General features: G+C 35.5%; 2 protein-coding genes across 11 annotated transcripts in view; one reads left to right on the top strand and one right to left on the bottom strand.

Annotated features, from left to right (window-relative positions):
• LOC122251507 (uncharacterized) overlaps positions 1 to 13,716 on the top strand; it is a 28,180-nt gene extending 14,464 nt beyond the window's left edge. For 4 of the 10 annotated variants that reach the window (XM_086531325.1, XM_043013506.2, XM_086531327.1 and 1 more), the window contains exons 2-4: positions 3,782 to 3,941; positions 4,338 to 4,502; positions 8,730 to 13,716. In XM_086531325.1, coding sequence (XP_086387451.1) covers positions 3,804 to 3,941; positions 4,338 to 4,502; positions 8,730 to 8,912 — 486 coding nt within the window. In that variant the 5' untranslated portion in view covers positions 3,782 to 3,803 and the 3' untranslated portion in view covers positions 8,913 to 13,716. Of the gene's footprint in view, positions 1 to 3,454; positions 3,479 to 3,781; positions 3,942 to 4,337; positions 4,503 to 8,699 lie in introns of those variants that run through there. The other 6 variants (XM_043013504.2, XM_043013503.2, XM_086531322.1 and 3 more) reach the window with 3 other exon arrangements.
• The window catches only part of LOC122251506 (uncharacterized), a 22,617-nt gene continuing 13,697 nt past the window's right edge, over positions 8,581 to 17,500 (bottom strand). The window contains exons 8-10 of the mRNA XM_086531262.1: positions 16,487 to 16,601; positions 15,881 to 16,047; positions 8,581 to 15,428 (exon numbers count right to left, since the gene is read on the bottom strand). Of these exons, the coding sequence (XP_086387388.1) occupies positions 15,300 to 15,428; positions 15,881 to 16,047; positions 16,487 to 16,601 (411 nt within the window). The 3' untranslated portion in view covers positions 8,581 to 15,299. The remainder of the gene's footprint in view (positions 15,429 to 15,880; positions 16,048 to 16,486; positions 16,602 to 17,500) is intronic.

The following is a 17,500-nucleotide window of genomic DNA, read 5'->3' as shown; positions in this document are numbered from 1 at the left end:
TTTCCGAAAAACCTGGGACATTCACAAAATTGTCTGTGCTGAGGTTGCATAACGTCTCATTGGAAAAATTGTACCGAATTCGATCTTTCAGTTTGGCTGGTTTGTATATCCAGCTTTTTCCAATCCCATTTTCAACATACCAAATACCTCATGCATGCAGTCAGCATCGTGAGAGAGTGGCATGAAAATAATATCTGTGTTATGCAGATATCTACTGATGGATGCAAAGTAGGATTTGTCAAACCCTAATCTGATCCCTACTTCTGAACACATTTGAGATGCCCCAAATGCTGTCTGAAATATTATCGGCCCGGTGCTAATGACAGCTTTTCGCCAGCAAAAGAAATGGATCTTGGAGATACCTTTGATAACAGTAGGGTTCTTTTGCAATGTCCTCAAGCATCTAATAAGATTGTCTTTCAAGCCAACTTTTGTCTGGGATGGCAAATCAGCATTTTCAATACTTTATAATTTATCAAGTACAACATCAAGTGATACAAACATGCAATGATGAACACATATAACCTAACCACCTAACACCAACTGGCACAAATATCCTAGGCAATGTCATGTTTTTTAAATTCTTTTAAGGACTCAAGACAAAATAATTTTGCTTGTCTGTCCAGTAGTTCATGAATGGTTACCCGTCAATAGCATTAAAGTCAATTGGCCACTTAAAAAGGACCTCATCCTTTATATCCAAAAAAAAAACAATCACTTCTGTTAATTCCCTGAAGTTATGACATATTGTTTTTGTTCATATTTTATTTTTCTTCAATGAAGCTAGAGTGTCAACTCTTTTACCAATAGTTGCCTCCCTTTTCTTGTGGAATATGGTAGTATCTGAAGGAATCAATCTGCTGTCAAGGCCTACTACTTGAAAAAAAAAAAAAACATCAGTATCTCTTGTACAGCTTCACTGGAGACGTTCCACCACAATGCAGTTTCCACTACAGGAGTCTAATAAAATTTGTTGCATTATTTCCGTTTCTTTCCTGGCAGTTATCAGGAGTGGACAAATTTTCTAAGGTTGACGAAGATTGGTTTCCGTTGTCATGTTCATTGTCTGTTTGGTTTTCACATATTCCTGAATGTCACTCAGTTATTTTATTTGCCAGACTACATTTCCTCTTATTTCTGTATACCTTCCTTTTAGTAGCTTTATGGTCAACAGAACCAAGGGATCCAGCACTACCATTTAACTTTGCTTCATACCACTCGGTGTCTTCTTGTAGCACTTCTCTCGGTTGTCTCTTGCCTTTAAAAGATACGATTTCAGTACCAATAAACGAAACTTTCAAACTCTCCTTCTGTGTATAATAAGATACTTTCTTTATGTTTAGTACTTTTGTGATAACATTTAGTTTAGTAATAGTCTTCAGTCCAAATATCTGATATAATTCAGTCACAGGTTTCGAAGCATTTTCTCGTCCAGAAACGTTTGAATTTTAATAACTTTCAGCGAATTATATCGTGCTAAAATATCACAAACACATAGCAACACAACAGAAGCTTGTTGGAATGTATAATAATGTTATTCATTAACTAACATTTATATGCTTATTGAGGAAACACGGGCATTACTTTTATAGGCCATTAAGGTCAGTGACGAAATAGAAGTATGAAAGACTTCCGACCTAAGGTCATCGAGGAACTTGTTATATGCGTTATTTAAGTGCCTAAGTTCAGTGAAGAATTTGTTACATGTAATATTTAAATGCCCAAGGTCAGCATGGAACTTGATGACCTAAAGACACAAATTTGATTATGATTCGGAAGGGAACTATGATCACTTAACGTTAGCGAGGAAGTTCGAAGTGCGTGGACCTCGTCCGCTGCGCGGCCCTAATTCCGCGGAAATGCGTAATATATTAAATTGAAAAGTGCAACCCCTAAATGTTATCAGATCAAGCTGATTTTTTTCACATTTCATTTTTATGATATATGGAGCCTATTTTTGTACAGTCATGATGACATTTCAAAAGTTGCAATTATTGAAATACCCTAGTGTACATTGTACATCATAGTCCACTAAGTCAGTTGCTAGTTGTCTTGACGACTTTGAACGGTCTTTTCTTACCATATCAACGAGAATTCTCTCCTGTCTTGGGATGGTACAGGATTTCCTCCCACACTTTCCAACATGTTTTGGCTCGTAATTTTTTATATTTTCAATCTTCCTTTTCACTCTGTACACGCTAGATAATGACACACCAACTTTATGAGCGATTTCTTTACAGTCGAGGATGTTTCTTGTAGATAAATTTTGATTGCTGAAAAATTAGCCTGACTTAAGTCTTTTCCTCTGCCCAAGATGCTTCAATAGGTTATCCTTAATGACTTCTACGACTAATTATGGGTCAATTGATACTGGGACATTGGCACACATATTAGGTAATATAAACAATGATTAGTAACCGGAAACTGGAATTCCGGGAACATGGTTATGTGTGGAACACAAGGCTGAGGGACGATGTAATTTTGTGTGGAGACGAGTAACAATCCGAAAACATGATTCTTATCATTAAAAAAATGATATAATCATTATATAATCAATTATTTTATGGAGTCTAAAGATTTATCTGCATTATTACAAAAAATAGGCAATGTAAGTAATTTATTTGTGAAGATATGAGGTGTTAACCCTATGACAACAGTGCGTCATACTTGTGTGACACAGCCAAACTCCTGATGCCGGGGCGTCATGCCAGTGTGACGATTACAATGTAATATTGCAATTGCCCGGCATAGGGGCCTTCGCGTAGCGAGTGCCCCGTCGGGAAAGGGTTAAAGATAAAAAAGTGAAGAATCCCAAAAATTGTCTATTAATTTTCCCAATACTGTATATTATATATATATATATATATATATATATATATATATATATATATCGTCGGGAAAGGGTTAAAGATAAAAAAGTGAAGAATCCCAAAAATTGTCTATTAATTTTCCCAATACTGTATATTATATATATATATATATATATATATATATATATATATATATATATATATATATATATATATATATATATATATATATATATATATATATATATATTTATATATATTAAGGCAAAAAAATAAAAGGGAAATGTTATTGAGTTCATTTTCTACTATTCCTTATTGGTACTAGAAGTTTACAAGGTGGGTCCAAGCTTGTAGTCCCTGTATGTATATTAGGACATTAGTGATGGGAGAAAGGGATTAGATATGCTAAGAAAGGCAGTCACAAATTTATGTGAAGTATAGCTCTGTGAGATATATAACTTTATCTTTTTTTTTAGATATGTAACCCATTCTAAATCTCAAATTTAAGTGAAAGGAGAGGATTGTGGAGAGGAGAGGAAAGGGAGCTAATAGGTAGATAGGGTAGATGGAGACAAGTAAACATACGTAAGGATAAGATGAAGATAAGCCAGAATTGCGTAGCATACGTAGATAAGAGACTGACAAACAAGAAATAGATTGGTTAACAGGTATACTATTGTGTTTGATTTCCATTTGTATAATTTAATTGACTTTTATTATTAATGGCTTGAATAAAGGAAACCAGGAGGGGAAGACTTATAGACATAATCCTATGCTTTTTCTTTCTTTATTGATAGAAGAGTTAATTTCACATCCCATAGTAAAAGAATTGGCTCTTTAAAAGGCAAGAGACTCCTGTTACAATCAAATGTCCAAAGCATCCGGTCTATGAGACATCCGGCACGCAGCACATCCGTTGGCTGATACCTCAGTGGCACTTCAATGATAAGCTCATGTGATTCACTTGGCAGGTACTGGTAACGACAGGAGGCCATGGCTACCGCAGCGAAGACAGAGAAACCCAAAGACGAGAAGGAAAAGGATGACAAGGCCAAAGCTCCGCCAAAGCCTAAGGCGCCATCAAAGCCCCAGCTGGAGAAGTGGGTTTCGTCGATAAATGCTTTATTAAGTGTAAGTGCTGTTGTGGCAGTTTAATTCAGTTTTTGAAGATCTTTCATCTCTCTCTCTCTCTGTCTCTGTCCTCTCTCTCTGTCTCTCTCCCTTTCCCTCGCCTTTTCCCTCTCCCTCTCCCTCTCTGTCTCTCTCCCTTTCCCTCTCCTTTTCCCTCTCCCTCTCCCTCTCCCCTCTCTCTTTCTCTTTCTTTTTCTTTCCCTCCCTCTTTCCTTCTCTCTCTCCCTTCTTCCCTCCCTATAACCATCTATCCATCCCTCCTTTCCTCTTTCCCTCCTTCCCTCCCGCTTTCTTTCTTTCTTTTTCCTTTTTTTATGGAATTGATATAGTAGCTGTTGAAAATATTTAGTTTCCTTGTCCTTTAAATTGTAACTTGTGCTAATTGGTAACTTTCAGGATCCTGAGGGCCTTAAAGCGTTCAGGGCGTTTCTGAAGGAATCGGAGGTGGAAGACGGGGAGCTAACAAGATACATAGACTTTTATGAAGAGGTACAAGGTTACAAAGCAGAATTTAAAAGACTGGAAGAATCAGCAAAAGACATTTTTGAAACATATCTTGAGGTAAGTAATGGGTAGAGAATTGCTTTTTGTTTCAAAAAGTATTATCTTGGTTGTTGTCTCTTGTTTATTCTTAAAGTGGATGATGAGGTAAATATTGCAAATGGGTATGGAGAAGCAAGGAACAAGTTCATTAATAGCCCACAGTCATTGTGAACTATATAAACGTGAAGAGCTTGATATCAGTGCCAGTTAATGTTGAGACGTTACAGATACAACCAAGAATTTCATATGATCTTGAGAACTGTCTAATACCAGTGTATAGAAGTTGTTTGGTTGTGGTTTTCTTTATATGTTGTTGACAGTGCACAGACAAAATCTTTGCTAAAGTTCCTTGATTCTTACATGTAGAGGCCTTCGCTTCATATGACAGATTGGAGGGTATTTGTGTGATATATTGCATCCCCATAACAGAGTGATATATGACAGACAGAAATATGCAAATAACTTGGGCAACACAATAAGTATGGTACAAAATTTGGTAACAAAATAATGGATCAAATTATGTGTGCAAATAGTTTCTGGAAAATGTTTGTGAATATATATGTATATTTCCCTTCTTTCTTCACTGAATCCATGAGTGCTTGAATCTCCTATTGCTACTAAAGTCATGTTACAGCATTAATCAACATCAAAGTGTTTAGAAAATGCCTTTCAAATGTTAAAAATCTCTGGTAGGGTAAATGTTGCTCCCTCCAGACCCTTAGCATATAGCCTTGACCATCTATACTTAGTGCTCTCTTATTATACATTCAGCTACTCCTACTTACCTTTTAAAGAATCCTGGATATGGCACCATGTACTTTGGCATAAGTGTATAATTTATGTAATATGAGGCACACCTAGACTTCGGGCTCTATATATTCAGTACTTTGGCAGTTCCAGTTCATTTATGCCAGATAATTAATTGACTTTAAGATCAGAGGATTAAAAAAGATTCAAAATTTGGGTGGTTCAAGTGGTTTCCAGTTCATAGACATTATGATCCTGTATTTATAAAGAACAAAAAAATGCAGTTCTATCTTTCCATTTTATGATTAGACTTTGTTTAACCATCTACTGTCTTATGACAATACGTTCATGAGTTGGCTTGGCTGGTCTTCCTACTGGATGACATGAACGTCACCTCATGGCTTTGGCTGGCTTTCATGTCTATTAACCCATTCACACCGGGGCCATTCCGGCTTTGCACGGTCGCTATACCGAGGTCATCCGAACGCTTTGAGATTCTCGGGCGCACGGGCCGCGAGCCTGGGCTGCCCGCTCGCTCACCCCGAGCGCCGGCCTTGGCCAGATATCTCGTCGGCGACGTCTGACGCGAAAACCACGAAACGTGTCAGCACGTCATCCGGCGTGAGTGGGTTAATCAAGTGTGTAACAGCTGGTTGATGTCTCAGCTTACAAATAGCCCCCCGTGAAATACCCTGGTGATATGACCAGGCACAGCCAAATTAGACCCCATCATTAGCAGCTTAAGGTTCAAACTTTGGAGGACAATGAAATATAAAAAGTATATTAAAAAAAATTACATGGATAATGCATATATTATTATTATTATACAAAACTTTATTTGGAAATAGGGGCCTTCTACCTGTTGTCAGATTTAGGACAGTGTAGTTTCACTGGAAGTACTATTTCTTTGTACTTGGGTTTGCTTTTATGTTGGCTTTGGCTGCCAGAATGAGATCTTCATCTCTCTCTTTGACATCATCCATCATGCCTTTCTCTCATTCTACTTTCTCCTTTTCTTCTTTTTCTTCTTATTCTTCTTGTTTCATTTTATTCTTTTCAATCCAGCTCTCCGAGAGAATGATATCATGGTCTAATAAACTGAGAGGGTAGTGTTGGCTCACTATCCCTACAGAGGGAGACAGAAATGATAAAGTTCTCCCTGAACCAACAAAATCTCAAAGCCAGTACACCAGCTTAGGGTGGGAGATCACTCACATAGCCTGAGAGCAGTCTGTCATGTCAGCTTTAGAAAAGGGGTTCTACTTGTGTTCTCTTATTATGGCTTACATTTCTTGTCTTCCTTTCAGACAGTAATACCACATAAATTTACTGTATGTAATCGTTAACCCATTTTATCTGATTACTTTTAAGCTTTCCTTCTTATGAAATGTCTCTTAGTCATTTCTCTTACATGTCCATCTGGTGTGTCTCCATACACCATATACCCTATTGTATTGTAATGTCAGTATCATTTCCCTTTCCTATATTGCCATCTTGTCTCCTTTCTGTGTAACATCATATGCCTTATTGCTGTCTCATAATTGAAATTTGAATTTATTTCTTGTTCTCCAGTTTTTATTCATCAAACTTACTTGGACCTTTTCATTTACATTCTTGCAGATCTTTTCTTGTTCAGATGTTTCCGAACATTTATAGTTTTCTCAAGTGATCTTTTCTTATTATTACACAATATGTTTGTGTCGATACTGTAATCCAATGTGAATTTTCCCCACAGGATTGGCTCATTTCCCAAAGGCTCTGGGAACGCAGCATTATATTATCATGAGGGAGTGTGCTTTACCTTTGCTTCTGCTTTTTCAATCATGTTCTTGCCACAAAATTGTTACATCTCTCAGCTGGTTTTTAAAATGGTAGCTTGTGCTTGTTTTGTTTTTTTTCACTCTTGCACATTTTGATGTCTTTTGGCTTGCATGTTTTGACAGCTTCTATATACTACAAAAATAAATTCCAGTTCATATGATTTATTTATTATACTGTTTTTCTGTTGATAATTGTGTGAAAAAAATAAAAGATAAGTGTGATTAATGATATTTGATACCTGTAAAGTCATAAAGTATGAAATTTTCACTCAATAGTATTATAATTAGTGAAAGACATACCCTTGATGTTTACTCATTAATTAACCAAATTTATTGTGACAAATGGATAAAAGGGTATAAATGAGACTGAATAGTTTCCACAACACAAGAGATGTAATTTACGCATTTTGGGTTACCCTGTCTTCAGACCTACATACTACAACAAGCTAATAAGAACATATATATATTAGTCAGCTCTTGACTGATATATATATATGTGTTCTTGTAAGCTTGTTGTAATATTTAGTTCTGAAGACGGGGTAACCCGAAACATCTCTTGTGTTGTGGTAGCTATTCAGTCTCACTTATACCCTTTTATAAGTAATTAATACTTTTTCTTTTCAATGTGACTATCATCAGTAAGGTTTACATAGAGACAATAAACATGCCACATGACAGTAATAAGAAAGACCAAAGTATAAAAGATGAATAGATAAAGAAGGAAAAGTAATGTTAGAGGACAGTTGATTTGTTTGTGGATATTTCATTACTTTTATAGTTCAAGTTGCAGTGTGACTCGTGTATATTGAACGTAAAACATTGTACAGTATTGTAACATCCTTTATAGAGGATGGCATTTTATCACATATATTACGTAAACACAGGGCTTTGCCTGTAATAGATTAAATTGCAAGGTCTTTCTAGAGTGATATACATGCATTACTATGTCTTACGTATAGCTTTGCCCTAGCATATCAATTGCCAGGGTCACAGTGATATCTGCTTCACCAACAATGTATGTCTTAGAATCTAACTTGAAGTGTACAAACCATTTAGGCATAGTTCCTATGCCTATTCATGTGTATACACTGTATATAGTATGAATAAACTTATCAAAATCAAATCATGTATACAGAGTATAATGAGTTCAGATATGTAAAGGAGAACAGTATTTTTTGGTGTTAGAATTAGACATTTCACCTTATAGGATTTTTACAAGTTATAGATGATGTATAGATTCATTGCTTCACAAAGTAAATCCTGATCCATACTTTGCATGTTTGTATTTAGGAAATGCATATTATGTTAGATGTGCTCTATGATATAGCATTTGTTATTTTTTTTGTTAATTAATTTATTTATTTTTGATTGTGTGTAAGAATAGACTAGCAACCACATTATTGAAAGAAAGGTGCTAGGTCTTCCATATCTCTCATATGACTATCCAGCTGACTACTCACAGAACAAGATCAGGTACTAAGTGGAAGCCTAAACACCTTTCTTTTGATAGCATGGGTAAAAGTTTAATCTCGTGTTGATTTTTTTTTCTGTTTTTCTCTCTTTCTCCTTGTAGTCTTCTTTTCCAAGTGACCAAAACCAGCAACGAGAGATGTGATTGTGGTTGACTTGCTGTCCGTTTGTTTTGCAGGATGCTGCTCACCAGGGAATTATTTTGCAGGTTGGGGCTGACAAGGAGGTGGGTACTGGGGGGAAGAGTGTGGAAATTGGAGACAAGCTCGAGGATGAGGGTCTGGAAGGTGTGCAACTCTTCGATGAACCACAGAAGAAGGTCAAACAGAAGCTTGCGGATGGACAGTACATCAACTTCTGCTCACACCTCAAGGAGAAATACAAGTTATAGCACAAGGCCCTTCACTCAGCAGGGAAGGTGGCTACCATTGTTTGCAAGGATGTTTTTGATTTGTGATTCAGAAAAAAATCATTGTTCATTGTTTTTTTGCATATGATTTTTGGTAGCCTCTTACAGAAGAGTGAATAATGACAGGAGTTCATAGAATTTACCGTTACAATTTGATTAAAAAAACAACAAAAAAAGCAAAAACAAAGAAACCAAAAATTATAAAAATATATTTTGGAGTTGTTTTACAGATGATTTGAAATATTAGATGAAATATCCTTTTTCCCGATGTACTTATTAGATAGTAAGCCTTAATGCAAAAGAGTCACAGGTGAGAATGGCACTTGGGGATGTCTTGGTTATGGTCAGTAATGAGAGCCAGTTTTGAAAATTAGGTTGTTATTATAAAAGTGAAATGGAAGTAGTGATAATAAAAAATCACACAAGTATGACAGTGCAACTATAATCGTATGCATGGCTCAACATACTTCCAGTGCCATGCATCAGATATTTTGGAAATAGATTCCATTTTGCAATGCCCTTATGCAATGGTGTCTCGATGTGAATGGTTGATAACACAATTGAATAAGCCTTATATAGCAGATATATTACCGAAAGAAGTTGATGTATGGTTAAGTAATTTGACTACTTTTCTTTTCCTTATTAATAGATTTATATAGAGAAGATAGAAGGTAAACTCTATTATGGGAGTGGTAATGAAGACATGTCCTTTGGATTCTCTCTGTTGAACATCAATGAATGGAATTTGTTCTCAATAATCCATAGATAAAACGACGGCTTAGGAAGATTGGTTTTAATTTACTTTATTTACAAACCTGAATATCTGCTTTAAAGAGAGACATAGACTTTTTCCATGGACTGTTGTAGTGTGCTGGTTATCGATAGTCCTCTTTATTTCTTCATAGCTGAATGACTCCTACCAGAAATTAACTCCTTGTTTCTTGCACAAATGTGATAAAAATGGCCTTGGAAGTAGTAATGGTGAAGCCCCCCATGTGTGTATGCATTATTCTGTCAGGTTTAGATGATGATGCCTTGGAAAAGGGAATTATTTTTTTCAACCTGTACTTCACTGATGTACTTTATTAACATTGCATTTTAAGTACTTAATGAGAAAAATAGATTATATTTTTCATGTGATCAAATGCTCAAGCATTTATTAATATTCTTTTGTTTTTTTTTATATGATAATCTTGATATTTTTTCTTCTTCTTTTATCACATAAACATATAGAATTAATCTTATATTCTGTATTTCTTTAGGATGGAGAAAACCAGAGTTGGTTCTTTATCTTACCACCATGGTTTCCAGTTTTCCAGATACATATGTAGTAAAAATGGAATGATATTTTATACATATATTTATATATAAACCATTAAAGAAAGATATACCACAGTTATTATAATTAGGTATATGCCTTATCAAAGGCACTGTTAATTTCCTGCCAATTATTCCTTCTTTTTTTTTAGACTTTTCAGTAAGTTTCTTCCTTTTCTTCTTCCCAGATCATTAACGCACACAACACTCCAAATAATTCAGGCCATTAGGAGTAATGTTAATTCACACTTCTGTTTTACATTTCACATTAATCTCCATATAAACAGGAAAATTCTGCTAGTAGGATAAGTTACAAATTTGGGGGCATTTATCCAAAAAGTCCACAAATTTATGTTCAATATAGAATAGGTGCTATGTGTAGTTGTGTGAGTGATCTCATTTGAATAATTGTTTTAGGAAGGCATATCACAAGTGCTTCTCTCTTAGGTATCAGGTTATTTCTTCTTCCTTTTCTGTCTCAAAGGTTTATTACAGCTTATAATCCTTGTCACTGGTCATTGGGCATCTATAGCTGACAACTTGTATCTTGTATCTTACCTTTCCATATGGCAAAAATGTCCTCACTCCTCTGGGCTGACTTGATGTAAACAACAAATGCAGCAACTGAAGTAGAAATTAGTACAAAAGATGTTTTGGTTTGTACTCTAGAGAAAGATTTAAGAAAATGTAGGAGGAGGACCTTGAGACCAGTGTACTTAATGTGGCAGAAGTAAAGTTCCTACCATTGTTTACTGCCTGAGGTGTCATAGAGGATTAGGAAAGCTTTTGGCAGTTAAGTAAGACACTTCCAATGTAAATTGAAATGAAATAGAATTACCATCAACTTTTTTTAAATTCAAGACAATATCTACAAATGTAAATATGATTTTGGATATTATTTTATCGGTTTATAATAGAAAATATTATTTTAACCCTTTCCTGACGGGACACGCGCTATGTGAAAACCCCTACGCCGGGCCATTGCAATATTGCATTGAAAACGTCACACTGGCATGACGCCCCGGCATCGGGAATTTAGCTGTGTCACACGAGTGTGACGCACCGTTGTCATAGGGTTAAGGAACAGAATATTTATAAAACACCAAACAGTGTCTCTGCATGACTTTGATGTAGTTCAGAAAAATTGATTAGGAAAATAGGTTCTTGCCCATCTTTCCTTGTACCAAGAGGAGGGAGTGCCAGAATATCCCAGAATAAGGTACTCGGAATGCCCATTGACCAATATTCAGGATTTTAAGTCATTTATTATAGGAGACTTTAAGGTAACTGGAGATGATGTTTTCAGTAACAGAATTTATTTAGTCTGATTAGATTCTTGTCTGTGTAGAGATCTTTTATTAAATTCCATGATTTGAGATTATTTAATCTTTAAAATGCATTAGCTGGAAAAATACAATAGACAAAATAGGCTGGAAATTTCTTTAATAGCCTAGGCAAAGCACAGTGCACTTTAAAGATTAAACTGTTTTGTTATTTTTCTCTTCTTTTTGTTAGATTTTTTTTAATTTGTCCTTTTAGGAATATCAGATAGATTTTGGTTGATGTTGTATTGAAATATTAGTTGCTGTGTTTGCAATTTATGCCTTGTCCATTGTAACCTGTTGAAGTTGGGGAAGTGGACCATCCACTATAGTTTTCTGCAAGCACCTAGTCACCAAGGAGTTTGTTAGTAGGCCTACCTGTCCTCCCATGTTTACCTTGTTCCTTGAATATTCTGGGAAAAGAATTCTATTTTCTGTTACTATTATTATTGTTACTGCTATTATTACTATCATCATTGTTATTAATAACATTAATAATTATAAGAATGTAAAGTTTCTTTCAAAAAAAATTCAAGGAATGAGGTGAACAGGTGAGATCAGTTAGGCCTACCAATTGACTGTAACTAAGGTTTTGGTGACCCTTGTAGAGCTACTTATGTGTAAAAAAAAAATTAAATGAAATAAAACAAAACTACTGTGGACAGTGCATGTACAGTGCATTCCTGGTAGGATGGGTTTATTTGCAGCAATATTACTATGAAGTAATATTTGATTGATTACAGATTATTACAGCTGCTATTTTTCATTTTTGTAAAATGACTTTCATACCTGTTGAAATAACTGTGTTTAGAAGGCCAGATACAAATATCTATTTTTACAATTATTATGTAAAGACATTTTCTTGGATTTATAACATGCAATACTGTTAATGCAACACCGTTTTTTTATGAGTAGACAAGCAAGACAATTTTGCTTATAATTTTGATATTTTTAAGTGGAGGATTCATAACTTTTATAACTTTTTTTTAACATTATTATTTTTTATGTATTTATTATGGTAGTGAGTAATATATGCAGTATTAGTATTTCTAAAATGGGCTGAGAAAGATTTGTAAATGTTGATTTGATACCGAGATATTTATGACACTTAGTAAATTGCAATATGCATATTTATTGTAATCATTGTGAAGCATATTTGAAAAGATAGACCGTGTTAATTTAAAAAACTGAAATCAAGAAAGCTCACTTTATTTCACTTTAATCAATATTTGAAAATTTCTTGAATTTGTTTGTCCAAGGTCAAAAAAATGTTTGTATGAAACACCATAGAGAACTGTTGCTCTAATACACTTACCTAAAGTATATAGTATGTACCTTATTGCTTTAACATAGAATTACACAAACTACAGCTTGGTTTGTGCGGTTTGAATATTAATGGTGGTTGTGGTTAAGCTTGTGTGCATTCTCTTGTATTTGATCTGCGTGTGAAGTGATATTTTCACTGGTCGCACACTAAGACATTGTGATTTGCGATTGTGAACATTATTTGGGAGATCTGTAAATTGTTGCTTATTGTAAGCGTGTAAATCTTGCTACTATGATATTCATTACATTTGTATCACTTGCCATCATAAGCCATGACACTAGGAGATATAGACAATTTTTAAAAAATGTATTTGTTTTTAGAGTTCACAGAGTTTCAGAAAAAGGTTTGACCACAGGAGGTAATGATAATGATATATGTAGCTTTACATGCATATGGATACCTGAAAAGTAAATATAATACAGTGTTTGATATTTCTCTTCAATGTTTTATATTTCTGCTCTTAGTTCACTAGAATTTCAGAATTGGTTACTAACACAAAAGTAGATATATTTTGTATACCTGTTATGTTTGTTTCCATGATGTTCTGATTTTATTTGATTGTAAACATTCATGATACAAATTCATACTATAAGGGAAAATGTTGTTGATTGAATTGTACAATACATTAAACATTGAATCTAATAACAATGATGTATAAAAAAAAGAGGTATTCAGGATAGAGAGAAAAAAATTATAACAAAACATTATGTTTTGTTCAGAAAACATATCTTATATGACTCTGAGAAAAACAGTGTATTAGCAGATGCAGATTTGTTTCAGCTTAGGCCAGTTGTACTGCAAAATAAACTGTTTTTTCATAGATTTACTTTCATATATTCCTAATGAGAATTCATATTGGAAAATTCACAAAGTATTCAATAAAGTGGACTAGGAAATACATTCAGGAAGTTAATATTTTAAAAAGTTGTTAGGTAATTATTGAAAAAAGATTATTATTATTCTATTTATTTTATTGATTTATTGAATCAGTGTCTTATAAACCGAAAGAGAATTTTTTTTATGAATTTGATGATAGGTTGCAAGTAGTCAAAATCCACCTCCTGAAGTTGTCTGAGAATCACATTAGGAGAGACTCGGGATTACACCTTCAAAAGATTAAGAGACTAATATCAAGCCTATATACAGGTACTGGGAATGAAGTGCAGTGCAAGCTCCTGTAGCTTCTTTCCTGTGAATTCAGGAGTGAGCCAAGATGTATCCTTCTTTTGAACACTTGCATGGATTGGAAACTGGAGAAAGCTGAACCCAAGTACTTTTCTCCGGATGCCAGTATCTTTGCAAGACCAAATTAACTTATTTTTGAAGCCTTGAAGTAGCTTAGTTTTGCTATATGACAGTGAAACCTGGATTCTTTTGCAGCATATCTTTGCATTGGATCATGAGGGTACAGTTAGTAAGACCGTAAGACTAGCGAAGGAAATACTACTTCCAATATATGTTAACCTGATTAAATCCCCTGATTAAATCTCAGGGTCTAAACCCGGAGTAATTCCTTGTAATGATTCCATCGGTAAAGGCTTAATCACTATATGAGCAATTTTTGAGAAATGGGACTAAGGGATGCATGTTACTTCTTTAAATATATAGACCTACCTATTATCATTAATGTCGTAGTAGTTATGGCGTATTTATTTATTTATTATTGTGAATAGCAATGTGATTGCTTCCGCCTAATTCAATATTATAGTCGATATCCCCACTTTTGTGCTTTTTTAAACATTTGAGAGGGGTTTTGGGTCGTAATCCGCATTGTCAATATTACAGTAACTTAAAAGTTATCTGTATAATGTTCTTTTTTACCTCGATCAAGTCACAATATTATCATGTATACACAATGCAGTTTATCGAATTGTTCTTTTATTCTTCTGTCCATAGACTGAAATATTTTACTTGTTAATAATGAGTTCTATAGCGGTTTCTGGGAGGTGTTGATTCTATCGTCATATGAAAAATAAATAATACAGACACTAAAGTTCATCGCAGTGTGTTTTTAGCCACTTGATCCACACATTAATATTACAATTATTAGTCCAATTATTGAGCATGAGTTTTTACAACGGTTTGGGAGGAGGGTTTGCCTCTATCAGCAATATATAAAACCATTTTATACAAACTTCGAAGTCCATCTCAAAAGAGTTTTTTCTTACTTTCTTTTTTGATTGACCTGATCAGTACAGACTCTATATTTGTTTATCGTGAGTTCTACAACGGTTTTAGAGAAGGGTTTGACTCTATCAACTATCCTAACTAAAAAAAAAAAATCTTACACAAACATCGAAGTTCATCGCCAAGGTTTTTTTTTTTCTCTCTTTCTTTTTAGTAACAGGATCAACACGTTAAAAATCTTCAATCCACAGGCATTCCAGTTGTTAAGCATGAGTCCTACAGCGGTTTTGGAGGAGGGTCTGCGAGAGCTCTCTCAAGATGGCGTTGCTTCCTTTCCGCCCGACGCATCTCCGTTTCTTGTCTCTTCTCCTCCTTGAGGCGCGCATACCGAGCTTGTTCGCAGTTCTAGAAGAGAGGAAAAATATACACATTTCTTATCTGTTAAGAATAAACTAGGGCGTGCCGAGGAGGGGGTTGCTAGTCTTATCAGCTAATTTTTTTTCCGTATTCGGCAAATAAAGGGTAGGTTCATGTCCAATTTGTCGGTATATTTAATAAGTCTGCATCTACAGGTTAAAAATCGCTAGGTACGCCCCTGTGAGGGTAAATTAGACAGTCCTTTCAGAAAGGTTAGGTGAGAATGTGTGGAAAGAAATATGTTCATTTATCAGACAGCGTAGAAATGAGAAAAATACTGAGAAGTAAATTAAATTGATGTCATTTTGAATTGGCTTATATATGTTGCTTTTTCATTTTCATTTTATATTTATCATGATCATTTATCTATTGTAATGTTTGTTGTTGTTTTGAGACAAGATTTCCCCCCTTTTGGTAGACATAATAATTCTTATAATTACCAAAAATATGGAATCCCTTAGTTCTGGGTCAATGGTATCCAGCTGAGCGCAGAGGTCTGTGACTCGGGCCTCCAAGAGAGCAAGCAGAGCCTCCTGACCCATGCTGCTGTTGCCTGCGGAAATACGTGGTGCGTCACCGGTTGCTTGTCCTTGGCGGCCACTGTCTGCTAAGATGTTGATACTAAGTAAGTAGAAGTTTGGGTGGTATGCTATACACATATGTGTACGAACGCGCGTACACATACACACGTACACGTACACGTACACGTACACGCACACGCACACGCACACGCACACGCACACGCACACGCACACGCACACGCACACGAACACGCACACACACAGATAGAAACAAACAGACAGGCAAACAGAAAGAGAAAAAGAGAAAGGCAGAGAGTAAGAGAGAGACAGAGTAAGTGAGAGGCACACACACACACATATATATAAAGAGAGATAGACAGAGACGAAGAAGTACAATAATATTATACAATTAAAGATTTGAAGCTAAGTATGACAGACAGACAGACAGGGAATTCTACACACTCAAAAAACGTGAAGCAAGGATCAGCCTCACCACCTACACAGAACCCGACTCAGCCAACCCACTTTTTGATCCATTTGTTCCCTTCGGAGCTTTCTTATTCCCATTCTCGACGTCCGTCTGAGGAACCAGCGGAGAGTACTTGCTCGACCCGAACACGTCGCTCACTACCTCTGCAATCTGTGAACGTCAAGAGAAGTGAGTAAAATGAAGCAGAGGGAGAGGGGAGAGAGAGAGAGAGAGAAAGAGAAAGAGAAAGAGAAAGAGAAAGAGAAAGAAAGAGAAAGAGAAAGAGAAAGAGAAAGAGAAAGAGAGAGAGAGAAAGATAGAGAAGAAGAGAAAGAGAAAGAGAGAGAAGAAGGGGAGAAAGAGAAAGTAGAGAGAAAGAGAGAAGAGAGAGAGAAGAGAAAGAAGAGAGAGAGAGAGAGAGAGAAAGAGAGGAAGGAAAGAGAGAGAGAGAAAGAGAGGAAGGAAAGAAAAGAGAGAGAGAGAAAGAGCAAGAGAGAGAGAGAGAGAGAGAGAGAGAGAGAGAGAGAGAGAGAGAGAGAGAGAGAGAGAGAGAGAGAGAGAGATAGGCTGAGAGAACGAGAGAGCGATCGAGAAAGAGAGCGAATGAAACCGCCACAGTAGGAACAAAACAAAGGTCTTTTATTTCGTTCCCACTGTGTGTCTGATTCGTCGAATCTGTGTACACGCGTCATTGTGCTTGTGTTTTTTTGTTTCGTCAAGTGAAGTGGAATTGTGGGTAAATGAGACTGAATATCTTCAAAACGCAAGAGATGTAATTAACGCGTCAATTAAGAAACAGCGGGATTCCTTTTATGTGATTTTTTTTTAACTAAAAGGAGGAATCTTCGTTAAGCTTTATTATCTACACCAGGGGTTCCCAAACTGGGGTACATGTACCCCCAGGGGTACATTTGCACGTTTCAGGGGGTACATTTGGTCTGAAGGAAACAATTACTTGCACAATACATGGTGTTGTAATCTGCACTCAGATTGCACTTTTCTCATTTTTTTTGTGTTGATTAGCACCACCTTTTTTACTATTATAAACCACCAGTGTAGATCTGTAGGAC

The sequence above is a fragment of the Penaeus japonicus genome, unplaced genomic scaffold (genome assembly GCF_977035675.1).
Source record: "Penaeus japonicus unplaced genomic scaffold, GWHDUDI00000001_assembly GWHDUDI00000035, whole genome shotgun sequence".
Taxonomy (NCBI): Eukaryota; Metazoa; Arthropoda; class Malacostraca; order Decapoda; family Penaeidae; genus Penaeus; species Penaeus japonicus.
Note: the sequence above shows the minus strand (reverse complement) of the source record. Positions and strands in the feature narration are given on the sequence as shown.